This window comes from Artemia franciscana, chromosome 13 (assembly GCF_032884065.1).
Source record: "Artemia franciscana chromosome 13, ASM3288406v1, whole genome shotgun sequence".
NCBI lineage: Eukaryota > Metazoa > Arthropoda > Branchiopoda > Anostraca > Artemiidae > Artemia > Artemia franciscana.
The window spans coordinates 19,788,767-19,808,404 of NC_088875.1; the positions used below are offsets into that span (position 1 = coordinate 19,788,767).

Sequence of the window (19,638 nt, forward strand, 5' to 3'; positions counted from 1 at the left end):
AACAAAAACTAGTTAAACAAAAATTTGGTATCTATTTCATCACCTGCATTTCATGTGGAGTTTTCAGTCTTTGGTTGAAACTAAGGACGATCAGAAGTTTGAACTATATTAATCAAAAGACTAAAAAATGTTGGTGATGTCTCTTCGTTTAAGAGTAGTATTAAATAAATTCTTTATAGTATGTATGATTTTTATTTTTTTTTATTTAATAGGTAAATAAGAATGAATCCAAGGACGATTTCAATTTATGTAATTGTTTAGATGCATCGTATGCTGTTTCGACAGGGTGTGTGGTATCTATTGACTATCTTTTTTATTATATTAATGTCTTTGTGCCCCATCCCCCTCGTAACTCTTTTTTACTTCTTAGGGTAGCCATTAAACTAGTGTTGTCATTTTATTTGCTATATTGAATGAATCGCTTTCAAAACGTTGGAAAGCACATTTTACTTTAATTTGAAGTTTAACAAAACATATTTTAGACCCTGAGTTAATTTAAATGGATGCCGTTTTTGTGTTATATGCTTAATATCTTGTCGCATTTCAGAAGGTGAAATTTAATTCGAAGTGACTCAAAAGGGTGGTAAAGCGTTCAAACGTTCAAATGACGAACTTGGAATCTTTGATTGAGATTTTGGATCTTTTTCAAAACTTAATATGTGTCTAGACTGAATCACAGGTTCACATGGTAAAAAAATAATGCATAGTAATGTTATTATAATCCGAACCTGTTCTACCAGAGCTATCTAACTGACTTGGTTAAGACAATTATGCTTGGAACATTCTCTTCTTTCTTTTTTCAATCGTAACTACAATACTACATACAGAATCTCGACCACAATGACTCAAATGGCATCGGGCTGTACAAGGTAAGTTTATGAGTGGCCATCTTACATAAGAGCAAAAAAAATACCAAAAAAGAAGCAAAACTATAAACGTGAAAATTAAGTTTAATGGCTTTTGATTATTGTTAAGGATTAGTTTTTGTACAAATATGGTTACTTCAGGTCTTCAAGATACGTTAAATAATTTTTAAACATTAAAAGCTCAAAAAATCGTCATCAAAAAGGAAAATCTAAAACTTTTTGAAAAGTTTTAGATTTCACATGATACTTTAGATTGGACGTTAGTTTGAGCTGTATATTCAAATTTCTGGTGTTCCGATTTGATCTTGCTTAATGCCATAAGTAGTGTATGACTTTGCTACTCTTAACATTAATGAGACTATTTAGAATTGCTTTATTTAGCTATTAAATAAAAAAACAAGTTTTTTTAACTGAAAGTAAGGAGCGACATTAAAACTTAAAACGCACAGAAATTACTTCGTATATGAAAGAGGCTGCTTCCTCATCAACGCCCCGCTCTTTATGCTAAAGTTTGACTCTTTCTCTCAATTCTTCTTTTTAAAACAGTAAAAACTATAGCGTAAAGAGCGGGGCGTTGATGAGGAAGCAGCCTCTTTCATATACGAAGTAATTTCTGTGTGTTTTAAGTTTTAATGTCGCTCCTTACTTTCAGTTAAAAAAACTTGTTTTTTTTTATTTAATTTCTGAACGTTTTTGAATCAATGCAGGTTTTGATTTTGGCTCTCCGCAGAGGAATAATCAAAACGAAATTTGTATATATTTTTTTTTTACTCAATGGCTTTCTCATAATTTTGATCGAATGATTTTGAGAAAAAAAGAGCGGGGGACGAAGCCTAGTTGCCCCCCGATTTTTTGGTTAATTAAAAAGGCAACTAGAACTTTTAATTTTTTACGAATCTTTTTATTGGTAAAAGATTTACGTAACTTATAAATTAGCTTACGTAAAGAACTTTTGTATTCTCATGTTTTTATTACATATATGAGGGGATTCGCCCCATCGTCAGTACCTCGTTCTTTACATTAAAGCTTAAATTTTATCCCAATTCATTAAGAATGACCCCCTGAATCACAAAAGCCGTAGAATAAGTAGTTGAAACTACTGAAAATACTTTAGCGTAAAGAGCGAGGTATTAGAAGGAGGTGAGCCCCTCATATGGGTAATAATTTCTGTTTGTTTTAAGTTTTATTGCTGTTCCTTACTTCCAGCAAAAAAAGCTTTTTCACTTTTATTTTTTAATTGTTTTTTTTTAAATAATGCTAGTAAATCCTACTCTCCCTTCATGGAAATTTTCTTCTCTCATTACAAATTCTCGAAGGAAAGTCTCCCCAGCATATCCCCCTCTTCTCAACCCCTCCCCCAAACCAAAAAAATCCTCCTGAAAACGCCTTTATACTTCCCAATAACCATTACTATATGTAAGCACAGGTCAAAGTTTGTAACTTTTTGCCCCTCCCACGGGGACTGTGGGGGAGTAAGTCGTCCCCAAACACATAGTTATAAGGTTTTTCGACTACGTTGAATAAAATGGATATCTCAGAATTTTGATCCGTTGACTTTGGGAAAATAATTAGCGTGGGAGGGGGCCTAGGTGCCCTCCAATTTTTTGGTCACTTAAAAAGGGAACTAGAACTTTTCATTTCCGTTAGAATGAGCCCTCTTGAAAGATTCTAGGACCACTGGATCGATACGATCACCCCTGGAAAAAAACAACAAAACAAACAAACACAAATAAACACGCATCCGTGATCTGCCTTCTGGCAAAAAATGCAAAATTCCACATTTTTGTAGATAGGAGCTCGAAACTTCTATAGTAGGGTTCTCTGATACGCTGAATCTTATGGTGTGATTTTCGTTAAGATTCTATGACTTTTAGGGGACGTTTCCCCCTATTTTCTAAAATAACGCAAATTTTCTCAGGCTCGTAACTTTTGATGGATAAGACTAAACTTGATGAAACTTATATATTTAAAACCAGCATTAAAATGCGATTCTTTTGATGTAGCTATTGGTATCAAAATTTCATAAAAGCAGGTTTTTGATATGAGTGCAGGGACATTGCAAAGTATATCTTAAGACCTATCGCTTTTTTTATTACAACGAATATCTTTCAAAATTATCTAGTCCCCGCAGTAAGGCATAAAGAATCTTATCTCAGAATAGGTAAGAAGTATCGAGGGGAGTAAAGGCACGAAAAGAAAAGAATACTCGAAATAAGCCGAAAATATAGAGTAACTAATGAGAATCTTGCAATTTGGAACAAGAAGAGGGACGGTTTCTAAAGTCATTAAGTCTTCCTCCTGTGAACGTACCTGAGTCGTCAGAAAACTCGGTGTTTAACATAGAACATAAATGGCAATTTTAAAATGATAAGGTGACATTTTCCCCTCTACTTTAGAATTTTCTGCTTAAACTCTGCAAAATACGATCTTAGAATCAGATAGTACTGAAAACTCTAGGAACAATGGCTTTGACTTCGTCAAATTATTTCCATATGGTTATGTTTTATATTCCAGGAGAGTTTCAACCACAATTGAAAACTTTACAACTCGAGACGCTACGATCTTGGAAGTAAAGATTTCAAACGTTTAAATTATGCAAAGTACGACCATCTAACAGCAAAAATTCCCAACGATTATAGCCTAAAATGGTCAGAATGCCACTAGAGGCACGAGAATCTGGAATTGGCTGCAAATATATACCTAACAAGTTTTCAAAGTTGAAACAGAAAAATAGATAAATTTATCATTTTGAAACTATTAAACAAACAACTTTGGAAATAATTTTGTATCTGTTGTACAAATAGTGTAATTGTGACTGAATCGGACAAATCTATTTTAGAAACAGTTAAAAGACATGAAATAATATTTCAGTGGGGGGGGGGTCGTCTGGGGTTTTACACCCCGAAAATCTAGCTTTCTGCCGATTGCTCTAGACGTAAGATATTGTTTTAGAATGTAAAAATCTCAGATGTCTCAGATTTCAAATTCAACCAACCAGGAAGTTTTTTGGTCACCATGTCAATCATCTCCGCTTCAGGGTGATGTTCAGTCAATTGCATGCATTTCTGGGATCTAAATGTAACTTGCTGCTGCCAAGTACCGAATTTTACATTTGAGTGAGAACTGTCTGGAAATAGATGCCTGGACAGACACTATTATAACCAGACGCGCGTGTTAACACTGCTGTAGCAAAAAACCTGGCTTTTATCAAGGTTAACCACACATCAAGGGTGTATATTCAGGAATTTCTTCTTTTTTTGGTGGGAAGGGGGGGGGCTGGTTACAGAAGAAAAATTTAAAACGCATTAAAAATTGGTTTACTTGTATTTTTGCTACGTTTTTTAGGAGTCAGACCATTTTTAGGGGGATGAGAGGGGGAGGTTGGACCATTTCTCTCCTAGATACAACCTTGCCTACCACATAGGAATTGTGAACGTAATGAATTACATTTTGTGTGGTTATTTAAAAAAAGGAGATATTTTCATTGCTTCATTGAAAGGCCAAAACTGAACATGTCTGTACTAAATGTTTTTTCTAAACTTATTTTTCATCGGAAGACACATTCTGTGCGGCTGAATAGCGATACACGGTCGAAAACGCTATTCAGCTCGGGACAACTAGGTCAGATATTTCTTGATATATGAATCCAAATTGGAATCGGCTACTTATGACATACTAATTTTCAAAAATAAAAAAAATTGCTTAGGTGATTGCTTTCTATTCTCAATTGTCAGTTGCAGAGCAGTCTCTTTTCTTTCCTTTTCATGTATGCTGTTTGATAAATATCAGATATTCTTTTATAGTAACAAGATTCATCAATCAATTATCCACACCATTTATCAAGAATCTGTCTTATACTTTCAGATAACAAGGAACAATTAAATCTGGCAGGTTACTCTAGATGGAAACGGATGTTGAAATAAGTCTAAAAGTTAATACATAGTTAAACCAAAAAATAAGGATAACGGTTTTCTAAAAACTGAAAAAGGTCGTTTTTTTCATAGGATGAGAATGTAGAAATTTTTGCAAAGAATGCCGTATCAACTGTAAAGTATACAGTAACATTACTGTTAGCCGTAACATGATTAATATTAGAACAATTCGCATTCTCAAAAGTAGTATCTATTTTCTAATGTTATTCCCCTGTTTATTTTGTTTTGCTGATGATCCAATTCTAAGCTCAGCTCTTTCCTTCAGCTTCAAAAATAAAAATCAGATTACCAATATTGTCAAGTAAAATACATGCAGTCCAGAGTTTTTTAATGTCTGAAGAATCTTAACAGTTGTCTAATGAGTTTATAATGCAAGGGCTTCTAAGACTTAAATTTTTAAGAGTTCTTTTTATTTAAGAATGGTTTCTACTCTGTTGTAGTTAAAACGGGGCTTTATGCTTTCACAATAGAATTTTTTCATTCATTTTTCTCTTTATTTTTTTTTTTTATACCTTTATAAGTGTATATTATCCTAGAAGAAAAATATTTTTGCAAAAACATAAAGCGAACAAAAATTAAGTCATTTGATAAGTCAACCTTAAATTAGCTTAACTTATATAAATGAACAAAGGGATCCTTTCTTTTGTATTGAGTAGCGTGATATGAACGTGGTTTTAATTAGCTGAGGGCGATAATCTCGCTTGCCCTTAAAAGCTTATTGCCTTTCTTGGCAGGTGAATGGCGAATAGTGATTGTTTTCTTTTCTTAATAAATGTATATCTCATATCTCATAATAGAAAAATAAAAATAAACAATTAAATAAAACTGGCAAAGGTCAGAGATGACCACAAATAAAAATGGGGATGCCTACGTATTACCTTTATTCATGCCATGATAATTGAACTTGGGCACGACATCCCTAGGCTCTGGAATGATAGGCTACCTGTGAAGTATTTCCCTAAGAGTGCTAGATTAGATGAGCTAATTAAAATAGTAATAATAGATAATTATAATAGGTATATTAGATGTAAGGACAGGAACATTTCCATCTTTTTATGTGTGCATTAATTTTTTTCTAACGAGGACCCTAATACAAAATCACCTAATGAGATTGTTTTTAGGATAGTGTTCTGAATAGACCCTGTGCAATAAAGGATAAGGTTTATTTTACTATGCCAAATTGTGGCGATAATAATACTCTGACTAAAAATGAATTGTTTAGACAGACTGACTCTCCACACTAAAGCTTTTTAGCACTTAAATTAAGATTTTAATTATAAATATACAGCCCTTGTGTTTCAGGAATCGTTGTTAAGGAATTGGGACAAAAGATTGAACTTTAGAATAAAGAGTGGGGAATAGAGGGGAACAGATCCCCTCATATAATTAATAATGCCTTTTTCTTTTAAGTTTTAATGTTATTCCTTACTTTCAGTAAAAAAAAATTGTCTTTTTAATTTAATTTCTGATTCTTTTTCAAATAATTTCAGGAAATCAACCTCCCTCTCCATGGAATATCTCCCCTCCAAGAAAAAATTTTCCGCAGCAAGTTTTTTCCCACTTAGAATCATTCCCTTCCAGGAAATTACCCCCCAAAAATTCATAATTTCATAAAAACATAAAATTAATGATGCGTTTTTAGCAAAATGAAATTTCATAAAATCAACACGAAATTGCTTAGAAGCTAAAAATGTTGTTGACTCAGTTGTTATCTCAAAAGACCAGATATGAGGGCTGTCAAAGGACGTATTGTTTTGTTTCACTGACACCATAAATGATTACACAATACCAGATAAAGCATCATTCCTGAAATTCTCGGAAGCATACCAAGAAATTCTCGGTTTTCCTAAATAATTCTAAGTAACCAAAAATTCTAAGTAAAAAAAAATAATAATAATAATTTTAACTCCCAAATGACCAATAAATTTCATAAAATCAATGAAAAACTGCTTAGAAGCTAAAAAATGTTATTGACTCAGTTGCTAATTCTGTATTGTATTGTTACACTGACAAAATGAATGATAACATAACACCAGATAACGTATCATTCTTGAAATTCTTCGTTTCCCAAAATAATTCTAAGTCCCCCCCCAACAAACCGTAAACTTTCTAAGAATCAATAGAAAACTACTTAGAAGCTAAAATGATAAATAAAACTCAACTAATGTCTACAACATAATGTCTCAAGACATCAGATGCAAAGGATGCCACATGATGTACTATATCGTTTAACTGATAATATGAATGATTACGTAATAACAGATAACGCATCATTTTAGAATTTCTTGGGAACATGCCAAGAAATTCTCGCTGTCCCAAAATAATGCCCCAAAAAAGACTAAGTAAACAAAAAGTCTCGAAAAACCCATAAAATTCGTGAAAGCAATGGAAAACTGCTTAGAAAACTACTTCTTGAAATTCTCGGAAACATGCCAAGAAATTTTTTGGAAACCAGGATTATGGGCTGCAACAGCATCTGCGTCTCAAATGACCAGATGTGAAAGCTGTCAGACGATGTATTCTTTTGTTTCGCTGACAGCGTGAATAATTAAACAATACCGGATAACATCTCATTCTTGAAATTATCGGAAATGTTTGAGTCCTCAATACAGTTCCCAAAACATAACAAGTCCCCAAAAAATTCTAAGTCCAGAAAAAATTCTAAGTCCAAAAATTTGAACTAAATCAAAAGATACTAAATGCAGTCAGGCTGTTAAAATTTTGTGCGCAATACCTCATGGACAGTAAAAGGTACTAAGTTAAAACGTTCCCAGCATATTGAGCGTGATTCCGAGCTTAATCAAAATTCACTGTGCATTCTGGTTGTCAGAAGGGCGCTGCAATATCTTAGCAACGGGTAAGGGTATTTAGTTGAACATCTCAAGAAATTTTGAAGGGGAGTTGAACAAAGTTTAAAGATGTTCTATGTATCAAAGTTGTTAATTCAATGACCGTGGTATATCAGGAACGGTAGTGGTATTAACTCGCAATTTTCAGAGTATAATTGAGGAACCTGTTAAAATAAATCAAGAGACACTATGTGCATCCAGGTTGTAAAAGGAGTTACGTTAAATATCCTATAAATGGCTAGAATGTTAAGTTTGATCTTCCATGGAATGCTGGGAGGGAGGTTTAGCTCAATCAAAACACAAGCATCATTCAGTTTTTCAGAACGGTGTTTTTCCCTCACCACACCTAGCAAACGCTCAAGCCAAAGTAAAAATAAATGAGTTTACTTAGTCAAAATAAAGAGACCTGGGTGATATGTACACGTTTTCCCACTCCTTTTTTATGCCTATGTAACACTCTGAACATTCTCCCAAGAGAATTATTTCGAGTATGTTACCCATATATATATATATATATATATATATATATATATATATATATATATATATATATATATATATATATATATATATATATATATATATGTAAATATATATATACATATATACATATATGTATATATATATATATATCTGTTGAATGAAACTTTTAGTTCATAAACCGTTTCAAACCTAAATTTCAAAGTGAATGAAACTTATGCAATAATTACGTTGAATACATCCAAAGTAAGGAGTAACATTAAAACATAAAACGAATAGAAATTATTTAGTTTATGACGGGGGTCGTACCCACCTCTATACCCTGCCCTTTACGGTAAAGTTAGACCTTTAATCCTATTCTGTAAGTGCAATTTCTGAAACAAAACGGCCCTGTAATTATAATTAGAACCTTTTTAAAAGTGTTAAAAAAAATTTGGCGAGAAGAAAAAGGTATAGAAGAGGAAGTAGTTTCTCTTATATACGGGTTAATTTCTGTTAGTTTTAAGTTTTAATGTTGTTCCTTACTTTCAGTAGAAAAATACTTTTTTTATTTAGTCTATGTAAAATCCATCTTAAACCTTCAAATTTCAAGTCCAGCTCTCCCAAGAATATTCCTATCAAATCCACATTCAGAAGTCTGTTAATGTCATTGCTTGGTGAATAAGTACCATTCCAATGTTTTAGCTCTAAAACAACTTTCAATACTGTTATATGCATATTATAACTATGAACATCAATAACATCACTCTTATATGCTACCGAGTTCTGTAGCGATCCTGCAAATCTTTTGATTTACAAGAAAATACTATATAACTTTAGCCGTGTTGCGATCATGCGAATACCCTTATCACTTACGACCTAACTTGTGACCAGATACCTTATTGGTTTTTCATATTTTGCTGTGACTGTGAAATTGAAGCCACCAATCCTAATTTGTGCCAGCCTAGACATTAAAGTCTGTAATAAAAGTGTTATATATCTTATCAAATATTGAAGTCACCTTTTTCCTAGCAGAAACAATATTAGTCCAAAAACTGTTTGAAGATCCATCCAACTGTCTCCATCACAGCTCCTTCACAGCTCCATCACAACTGTCTCCGTCAATAGGCTCTGCAGGAACATTTGCCGCTATAATTTTGCCTTACATTTTTTTAGTCGTCGCTAGCTGTACCAAACAGTTTTTGCTCTATTGCGTTAAGGGACTGTTAAAACTAATATCTAATGTCTTTAAATGCAGCATTTATTCTTTTACTAGAGAGCCCATCCATCGAAGGGGACAAGCTTTGTTAAGGCTTCAGTGGAGTGACTTAGACTGGATACTCAATAACAATTACATAAAATTACGATAAGTTCCTTGGGCTCAGGAACGAAACATACAAAAAGAATAGATGGGGTATGGCCAGAGACTTTAGTTTTCGGAATCTATAAAAAACTGCGAAGACTAAACATGTTTCCTGGAAATTAAATAAAAACATTGCTTTCCATCATTCTTGCTTCCAAAATAGTCAAAAAACTTTTCAATTGTTGCTTCTCCTAATAAATTTAAAAAGTGTCTCTGTTTCATAAGAATGTGGTTTTTGACAAGAAAGATTTTCAGAAAACTTCACATAAACAAGAACTGGAAATATTTTTTTTCCTTAATTTAGCTTTTTCCTTCTAAAGACTAACAGCTCAAGCATCCTAGTGGACGGTGAAGAAAGAGTTCTAATTTGGATTTTAGCTGATTATTTGCTTCATTATGTAAAGCCTTCATTACTTGTTTAATTTTCATTACTAATTTACGTTACCTTTGTGGTTTTAACATGTAAAACTTGTTCATTCTAGAATACAAATAAACATATTTATTAAATAAAAAAAGAAATACTTACCCTCTTTTACCCTCATTGGTCTCCATGACTGTTCCTCCTTCTGTAACAGACGTTACCGAATACAAGGATGTGGACTCGCAGACACTAATGGACCCTTGAAAACGACAAAAACTTTGTAACTAAAGGAAAAGTACAATGATTAAATGGACAAAAATACAGGGTTTTTTGGGCGTCATTGTGCCCAGGTAACGTACAATAAACATTTGGTTATAATGTTCTTAGAGTGTTTTTCTGACTAATAAATCGTCATGATGTTAAGTAACATGATACGGAATTATCCATGAACACGCTTCCTTTATATCGTACTGCTGATAATTTCTATATTAGTGACAGTCCAGAAAATCTCGAAAAATCGTATGTCCTATTATGTAGAGTTTCATCCCAGATTGATCTCGGGCACCCAGTTCTTCTTCTGCATTCTTTTTCTGAAAAACAGCACTTGGAATATCCTTTTTGACACTGACTTCGCTAATGATATAGTTTTAGTCATGGACACCGTTTAAGAAGTCACTAAAGCTCTCCAAGCGGTTTCAGACGAAGGCTCCTTTCGGTTTCTAGGAGGCTCTTCTAAATATTAAATAAAAAAAAACAAGTTTTTTAAATGAAAGTAAGGAGCGACATTAAAACTTAAAACGAACAGAAATTACTCCGTATATGAAAGGGGCTTTTCCTTCTCACCGCCCCGCTCTTTACGCTAAAGTTTGAACCTTTCTCTTAACTCTACATTTTAAAACAGTAAAAAGCTTTAGCGTAAAGAGCGGGGCGTTCATATAGGGAGTAATTTCTGTTCGTTTTAAGTTTTAATGTCGCTCCTTACATTCATTTAAAAAACTTGTTTTTTTATTTAATTTCTGAACGTTTTTGGATCAATGCATGTTTTGATTTTTGCTCTCCGCAGAGGAATAATTAAAACGAAATTTGTATATTTTTTTTTTGGCTAAATGGCTTTCTCATTATTTTGATCGAATGATTTTGAGAAAAAAAGAGCGGGGGAGGAAGCCTAGTTGCCTTCCGATTTTCGGTTAATTAAAAAGGCAACTAGAACTTTTAATTTTTTACGAATGTTTTTATAAGTAAAATATATACGTAACTTATAAATTAGCTTACGTAAAGAACTTTTGTATTCTCATATTTTTATTACATATATGAGGGGGCTCGCCCCCTCGTCAGTACCTCGCTCTTTACACTATAGCTTAAATTTTGTCCCAATTCATTAAGAATGGTCCCTGAATCACAAAAGCCGCAGAATAAATAGTTGCAATTACTAAAAATACTTTAGCGTAAAGAGCGAGGTATTAGTAGGAGGTGAGCCCCTCATATGGGTAATAATTTCTGTTCGTTTTAAGTTTTAATGCTGCTGCTTACTTCCAGCTGAAACAAAAACTTTTTCATATTTATTTTTGCTTTTTTTTTAAGTAATGCTAGTAAATCCTGCGCTCCCTTCATGGAAATTCTTCCCCCCATGACAAATTCCTCGATGGAAAGTTCCACCAGCATATCCCCCTCTTCTCAACCCCTGCCTCCAACCAAAAAATCCTCCTGAAAACGCCTGTACACTTCCCAATAACCATTACTATATTTAAGCACTGGTCAAAGTTTTGAACTTGTAAACCCTCCCACTGGGACTGTGGGGGAGTAAGTCGTCCCCAAAGACATAGTTATAAGGTTTTTCGACTACACTGAATAAAATGGCTATCTCAGAATTTTGATCCGTTGACTTTGGGAAAATAATTAGTGTGGGAGGGGACCTAGGTGCCCTCCAATTTTTTGGTCACTTAAAAAGGGCACTAGAACTTTTCATTTCCGTTAGAATGAGTCCTCTCACAACATTCTAGGACAACTGGGTCGATACGATCACCTCTGGGGGAAAAAACAAAGAAAAAAAAAAACAAACAAACAAATAAACACGCATCCGTGATCTGCCTTCTGGCAAAAAATATAAAATTCCACATTTTTGTAGATAGGAGCTTGAAACTTCTACAGTAGGGTTCTCTGATACGCTGAATCTGATGATGTGATTTTCGTTAAGATTCTATGACTTTTAGGGGATGTTTCCCCCTATTTTCTAAAATAACGCAAATTTTCTTAGGCTCGTAACTTTTGATGGGTAAGACTAAACTTGATGAAACTTATATATTTAAAATCAGCATTAAAATGCGATTCTTTTGATGTAGCTATTGGTACCAAAATTCTATTTTTTAGAGTTTTGGTTACTATTGAGCCGGGTCGCTCCTTACTACAGTTCGTTACCACGAACTGTTTGACACAATTACTTAAGTTATTATAATGTTATATAATAATTATAATTATTATAATAAGTTGTGAGTAAATTTATTATGTTGCCCCCCTTGTAGGCTATTCAGTAAAACCAAAGTAAAATTAATATTAAACGCATTATCTTATCGTAGCATTCCAAGGATATTTTCAGAGCCACCAATATATTTAATAGAAGCATTATGCGTTAAAAAGCAAAATAATGTAATACTCGACAAGCCAATAAAGTATTACATGCTATAATGCCATCCATGCATTTTCTAACTTTTTAGTCATAAGATTATAAGATTATTTATTCCCTTACTTAATGAGCAAAATACTTGTGCAGCTAGAGGGGGCTAAGGGCAAAAAAGGGCCCCGGACACAGCCTCTTAAGGGGTATATCGATTTTTTTTTACTTACATTGTGGTAAAGATGGCTGGGGGTGGGCAAAAAAAATACTGTCCTCTGGGAATGAAAACCCTAGCTACACCTCTGGAGCAAAGTATTCTATGTATTTACACAATATTCGAAAACAGACTTGGAAGTGATAATAACTGATAATTTGAATAGTATTAATAATGCAGATATAAAATAGTCTTGACAATGTTGAGATACAATATTTTTGTTCATTGTCATTTATTTAATGTTACAGTATTAAGGGGAAATTTGAGACTGCTTCAAGCCGAGCGATGACGTTGTACTGAGACTTATAATCGCTCAACAATACAAAAATACCAGTTGAATTGAATTTTCTTTTCTGTTCTTAATTAGCAGGCGTTATTAAGAAAAATCCTTAAAATGAGTTATTGTTCTCCTAAGAGTTACTTGGTAGGTTCTTTTATTTGAGGACACAAAGTAGGTAGGGAGACTAATTATATATATCTTTTTTCTATGAGATTTTCTCCATGAAAGTTTCGTTTTAAGGCCCATTGAGAAAAACCCTATCAAGCGAAATTTTTTTTTGTTAAAATCCAAGGCTAGATTTACTACTGGGCACTAAAAATTAAACTAGCTGGAGGACTGCCGAATAGCAGGGGAGTTAAAAAAAGAAAAAAAAAAGAAACATTCGGCTTTAAACAAGCCATTTCTGCTTAAAATTTTGTTTGACACTAATTCTCAGTTTTCACCGAATGTCTTGTACTAGGCTCTCGAGATTTTGACAAGGCTTTAAACTGGCAATGCTGTCATGCAGTTACTCTTACGCTCTCAGATTGAAATTATAAAACTTATTCTGATTTCTTCCGTACACATCACCGCATTGGAAAATTTGTTATTTGGTAAATAATTTTAGAAACTGGAATCACAATATTCAACTTCTTTCTTTTGGGAATGACTAAGTAAAACAATGCGGGAAGGATTAGAAACTTTGGAAATTAGATTTTTGGCACCATTTTTTCTTCCTTAAATAGAAGCACGCCTTACAAGAACCTAAGATGCTGCTTCCATGAGTACAGTGGTTCGAGTCATGGCATCGCTGGTTATTTTGTTTGGAACAGGGGTTAATAGTGTGACTCTTGAAGTTCAGCCCAGAGTCGACACAGCTCAAAATGCCAGCCAAGGGAACCCTGGGGAAGATAAACAGGAAAGGTGAGCAAAAGCAAGGAATGGCTGACCTCCAGCCCCCATTGCACTTCCTGGCTGAAGGGCTATGAAGATCAGCACCACCGGTTTGGACTCTCAAGTCCAGTGCCGCCTCTTTTTTTTTCTTTTTACCGCTGGAATTCAACTGAAAGTACAAACCATCAATTTTATTTGTAATTACATGTTCATTATGGTGACCCGTCTCAGCAATTCACTGACACTATTGGTATGCTTCATTCATGCTATAATATACTAATAAATTAACCTATGTGACCAACATTGAAACATGCCAATATTTCAAAAATGTTTAAGGTCGCTATTGTGTACAAGGCCAGAACAATCAGAATCTGACCCACCAGCGATTCTACCTAGCAACTAGCAGCCATATCTACTAGCGACCAGTGACCTCTATCTAGATTTCATGTTTGCACAACAATAAGACGCCAAGTCAGTTAGTGTCACTTGGGCTCCAAACACATACTCCTATTTTTAAAGGGAACGAAAGATTTGTTAAGCAAATCGACACAATATCTGGAAGGATTGCAGGGGTATGCTATTTTGAATCGGAGTGTGCTGTCAAAATCGAGTAGAAGCTTTCTTAGACAAAGTACTTCGTCCGTAATTCTAAACCCAAAGGCTGAAGAGACCTGGTGAAAATATAAATGACAATTTTATCAAACATAGAGTACACTCCCCCACATCAAGTCCCCACCAAACAGTTCCATCCTCGCTGAAAATAGCGATAATCTTTCAAAATTGTCTACCTAAATTTTTATTAGGCTCTTTACCTACCGGTTATTCGTAATCGTATTAAAATCTTCTCTTTTAATTTCACGTTTATCTAAATTATCATTTTTATTATTTGAATTTCCGCCAAAAATATCACCACTTTTGATATGGGCGTCTTCAATAGGTATCATGCTCCAAGTGCATGATAAAATAGGTTCTTCGGGAGCAGCTCATATACACACAAGTGATATAAACTGATATCATCATTTGAATACAAAATCAATATGCTACTGCGACGTATATATTTTTTGGTTCTCTCTCCAGATGGAAACCCTATAAAACTCCCAGAATAACTTCTTTTTTAAATATTAGCTTATATGATTTTACTTTGTCATCACTCATCACTTTACTTTATATTCACCATCCTCTCTAATGGGGAAATTTATATCCCAAATTACATATACCCAATAAATTCTCCGTATACGGTATATAATTTATTACGTATTTTACGCAAAAAAAACCACATGGCCATAGCAGTAGAAAACGGAGGATGAAAAACAGAATATCATACAAGAATAATTAAAAGAGTCAATTTAAACAGTTGAATATTGAGATTAAAAAAAGAAAAACAGTTATATAAACAAAATAATCATGCACACCCTTACGTTGGGCCATGTCCAAATTAATAAGCCGAACCGAATTCCTCATACTAATAAAACACCCACTTCATAATAATTTTTCTATCCAAGGCTCTACATCCTCGTGCAAACTGAAAATCTTCTTTTTCTAATTTTTATCCCTTCAGACTCCTCCAGAAAATTCGACTGGTTTTCCTCCCACTTTCCACACGTTGGAAACCGTAAGAGCACTCTTTACTCTAATGCTTCCCAAACGCTGGATTTTTTCTCTTTGTATTAATTTAACGATAAAAAGCACTGCAACAGCAACAAGCGCTTGGAAGTAAAGAGCCTATAAAATATTCATATACAATATTCTATAAAATATTCATCAAAGAAGTATAATTTGGGGTATGCGTTTACAAGTTAAAGAAAGCGCAAAGTAATGTGCTTTTAGGAACGATGTCAGTAAGTATTCTAGAATTTTCTGAAGTATTTTTCAGGATTATATAATATTTCCTTCTGGAAAGCGTAACCACTAAATAAGAACTCAATTTTTCAACTTCATCTCAATTGTTTCGTCAAAACTGGTTTTTTTTGTCACTTAGTTTTAAATCAAAATATAGCACAGTCAATCCAACCAAATAAATTTTTATTATAAAAGGATTTTACATATAAGAATTTTGTGACTATCTCTTTTAAGCTTAAAAATATAAGTTGTCAATTATCGCATCAAATAGAGTGAAAAAAGCTTGTTCCTATTCAACAGTTTTTAACGAAGTAAAAGCGTAGACTTCAGTTAGGATAAAAGTAATATAACTACCTTAAAATGGGACCCATATTCTTTCTCTGAAACAAAAGAACAACCTTTTACTAGAGGAAACTAATTAATTTGATAAAGTTCTTAATAAGCAGCTAAAGCCTTAACAGGCCTTCCAGATCTCAAAAAGGATTAGTGAAATATAATCTGAGAGCTTTGGCGCCCCAAGGATATTCGAAAGATGTCTTGATTTCCCAGAAGGCTATGCTGTAACTAGACGAGAAATTAACTGTCAAAATTCAGCATACTTGAGACCAGAGGCTAGAAACAGACAAGTATGAAGACAGGCAGGAAAATACAAGAAATAAGTAAATGAAAGCAACAGTAACTCAGTTTAAGAAGGAAGGAAATTGGACTTTCAGATTAAGTTATTCAAAGAATAGCTGATATTTAGCCACACTTTTAATAAATCGTTGAAATATCTTCCTTGCCGCTTACATAGTCTAAATCATCTTTCTAGAAACAGCAATTATAGACGCTTAAAATTGCGTTAAATGACCCCTTTTTTCCCAATGACAAATCAAAATGTTCCTTTTTTAATTTTAATGCATGTAAAAAAGAAAAAAGAGAGAAATGCTGAATCTGTTGGTGTGGTATTCTACGAGCTTCAGTTTATTACTCACCCGAATGTTCGCACGGGCTACTATAAGGGTTGTCAATTGCCTACGTCTAAAAAGATTGCCTATCAAGGCGAAAAAGAGGGATTTTCACTCTCCTGGTCCCCCACTGAGATAAAAAAAATAAGGTGTATTTCGTACGAAATGTGTGCAAGTTGGCAACCCAGTTTGGCAGAGCAGGTGTTAATTATGTGCAATATTGGAAACTTGAACGGAAGGTCCCTGAAGACGATCAGCAATTAAAACAGCACTCACGAACAGGGTTGCCAACTGCCGAAGCCTAAGAAGAGTGCAAATCAATGCCAAAAAAAGGAACTATCACTCTTCTATATCCCCTCTGACGTAAAAGAGAGTGTATTTCATACGGAAAGTGTGCAAGTTGGCAGCCTAGTCTGCCACAACAGGTGTTAATTATGTGCAATGTTGGAAACTTGAACGGAAATTGGCTGAAAAAGATCATACAATTAAAACAGCACTCAAGGGCAGGGTTACACACTGCCGACACACTTATACATCCCCTATGAAGTAAAAGAGAGTGCATTTTATACGAAAAGTGTGGAAGTTAGCAACCCAATCTGGTACAGCAGGTAATAACTATGTACAATATTGGGAACTTGAACGGAAGGTGGCTGAGGGGGATCATCAATTAAAACTGCACTTACGAACATGGTTACCAACTGTTGACGTCTAAGAAGAGTGCAAATCAATGCCAAAAAGAGGGATTTTTACTCTTCTGTAACCCCTCTGAGGTTAAAAATAGCACCTTTCACAAAGAAAGTGTCGAAGAAGGAAATCCGGCCAGGCACAACAGGTATTAATTATGAACAATATTGGAAACTTCAACGGAAGGTGGCTGAAGCAGATCGTCGACTAAAACAGCCCTCACGGACAGGGTAACAACTGTCGACGCCAAAAGAAAGTTTAAATCAGTGCCAAAAAGAGGGATTATAACTCTTCTGTTTCCCAGGTGAGGTAAAAAAGAGTGTATTTTATACGAAAAGTGTATAAGTTGGCAATCCAGTCTGGTCGAACAGGTGTTAATTATGTGCAATATTGGAAACTTGAACGGAAGGGGGCTGAAGCGGATCATAAACTAAAACAGAGCTCACGGATAGGGTTACCAACTGCCGACATCTAAGAAGAGTGCAAATTGATGCCAAAAAGAGGGATTACCACCCTTTTATATCCCTTCTGACCCAAAAAAAGAGTGTGTTTCATACGAAAAGTGTAGAAGTTGGCAACCCAGTCTGGTCGAGCAGGTGTTAATTATGTACAATATTGGAAACTTGTATGGATGGTGGCTGAAGCGGATCATCGATTAAACAACACTCACGAAGAGGGTTACCAACTGCCGACATCTAAGAAGAGTGCAAATTGATGCCAAAAAGAGGGATTTTCATTTTTCCGTAGCCCCTCTGAGGTTAAAAAGAATGCATTTCATACGAAAAGTGTGCAAGTTGGCAACCCGGCCAGGAACAGCGGGTATTAATTATGAGCACTATTGGAAACTTGAATGGTGACTGAAGCAGATCATCAACTAAAACAGCTTTCACGGACAGGGTTACCAACTGCCTACGACTAAGAAGAGTGCAAACCAATGCCAAAAAGAGGGATTTTCTTTCTTGCGTATCCTCTCTGAGGATGAAAAGAGTGCATTTCATAGAAAGTATGTATGGTGGCAACCCAGCCTAGTACAGCAGGTAGTGATTAGGTGCACTATTGAAAACTTAAACGAAAGATGGTTAAAGCGGACCTTAAATTAAAGCAGCCCTCATGGATTGGGTTACCAACTCTCGACGCCTAAGAAGAGTGCAAATCACTGCCAAATAGAGGGATTAACACTCTTTTTTATCTCCTCTGAGGTTAAAAATACTATATTCTGGAAAGTGTTCAAGCTGACAACCAAGTTGACAACAAAAGATGGCCGAAGCGGATCAACCCATCAACAAAAATAGCACTGGCGGACAGGGTTACCAACTGTCAATGTCTAAGAAGAGTATAAATCAAGGACAAAAAGAGGGATTTTTTCTCTAAAGGAGTACTAGTCAAAATTTGTGCGCGCGTATAGTCATACCAAGTAGGCCTACCATACCACAGCAGCAAAAAAAAATGTTACATTGTTAGTAGCAAACAAAGTTGTTAAAACATTGTTAGTTAAAAAAAATGTTAACACATTATTAGTGGCAAAAAAAGAATGGTTAAAACATTGTTAGGTTGCAAAGAATAATCGTTCTTCTTCTTCTTTTGGATTTTCTCGTTCTTTCCTTTTCTTGTAAATTTCTTTGTGAAATAAGTAGTTTCCTGGGTACATTTCAAAAAAATTGATAGCTGCTTGTTCAACGAATGTTCTGCTTTGCTTTGATAATATTTTCTTGGACTAAATTAACAAATAAAAATTAAATGCGGATGAGACAATAGTTCTGAGAAAGTGCTATTTTAGATCATGTGAATCAGGGAAAAAGTATTTCTGGCTAGTTTATACCAACAACAAAGAAGTACAAATTTAGATTAAATGCTCTGTCAAAATCTAGAGCAAAATATTGGAGGAGGGGGCAATATGACAAGGGTGCCAATGATTGACCAAATTGAACAACAATGAATAGAGGAGGCTTGGCTATTTCCACGTGACAAGAATACTCAGCCTGCATCAATAAAGAATTAACCCGGAATAACAAAGAAGTTTAAGAATCTCTCTTCTTAGGAATAATTTTACCTTCCCAGAAGAAAATTACATTTGGAGAATTAGACCGTCCACCGGTGGGATTTGTCTCTTATTTTTTGGAAAACTTAGGTAAAATATCTTATCGTCTAGAGAGACAAGGGAACCAAGTTATGCATCGGCACTGTTTCTGTTTTCTGTTTCTGTTTTTTCTTGCCTGTTTCTGCCTGTTTCTGTTTCTGTTTTTACAAAAAACAGAACAGAAAACAGAAACAGGCTACCTGTTTTTGTTTTACCTGTTTCTGTTTCTGTTCTGTTTTTTTTTCATCTGTTTTTTTCCGTTTCTGTTTTTTTTTATCTGTTT

The 19,638-nt window shown here is 34.4% G+C and overlaps 1 protein-coding gene across 2 annotated transcripts in view; it reads right to left on the reverse strand.

Moving 5' to 3' along the window:
• The window catches only part of LOC136034628 (gamma-aminobutyric acid type B receptor subunit 2-like), a 340,796-nt gene that overhangs the window by 24,150 nt on the left and 297,008 nt on the right, over positions 1 to 19,638 (reverse strand). For both annotated transcript variants that reach the window (XM_065715928.1, XM_065715927.1), the window contains exon 16: positions 9,996 to 10,089. In XM_065715928.1, the coding sequence (XP_065572000.1) occupies positions 9,996 to 10,089 (94 nt within the window). The remainder of the gene's footprint in view (positions 1 to 9,995; positions 10,090 to 19,638) is intronic.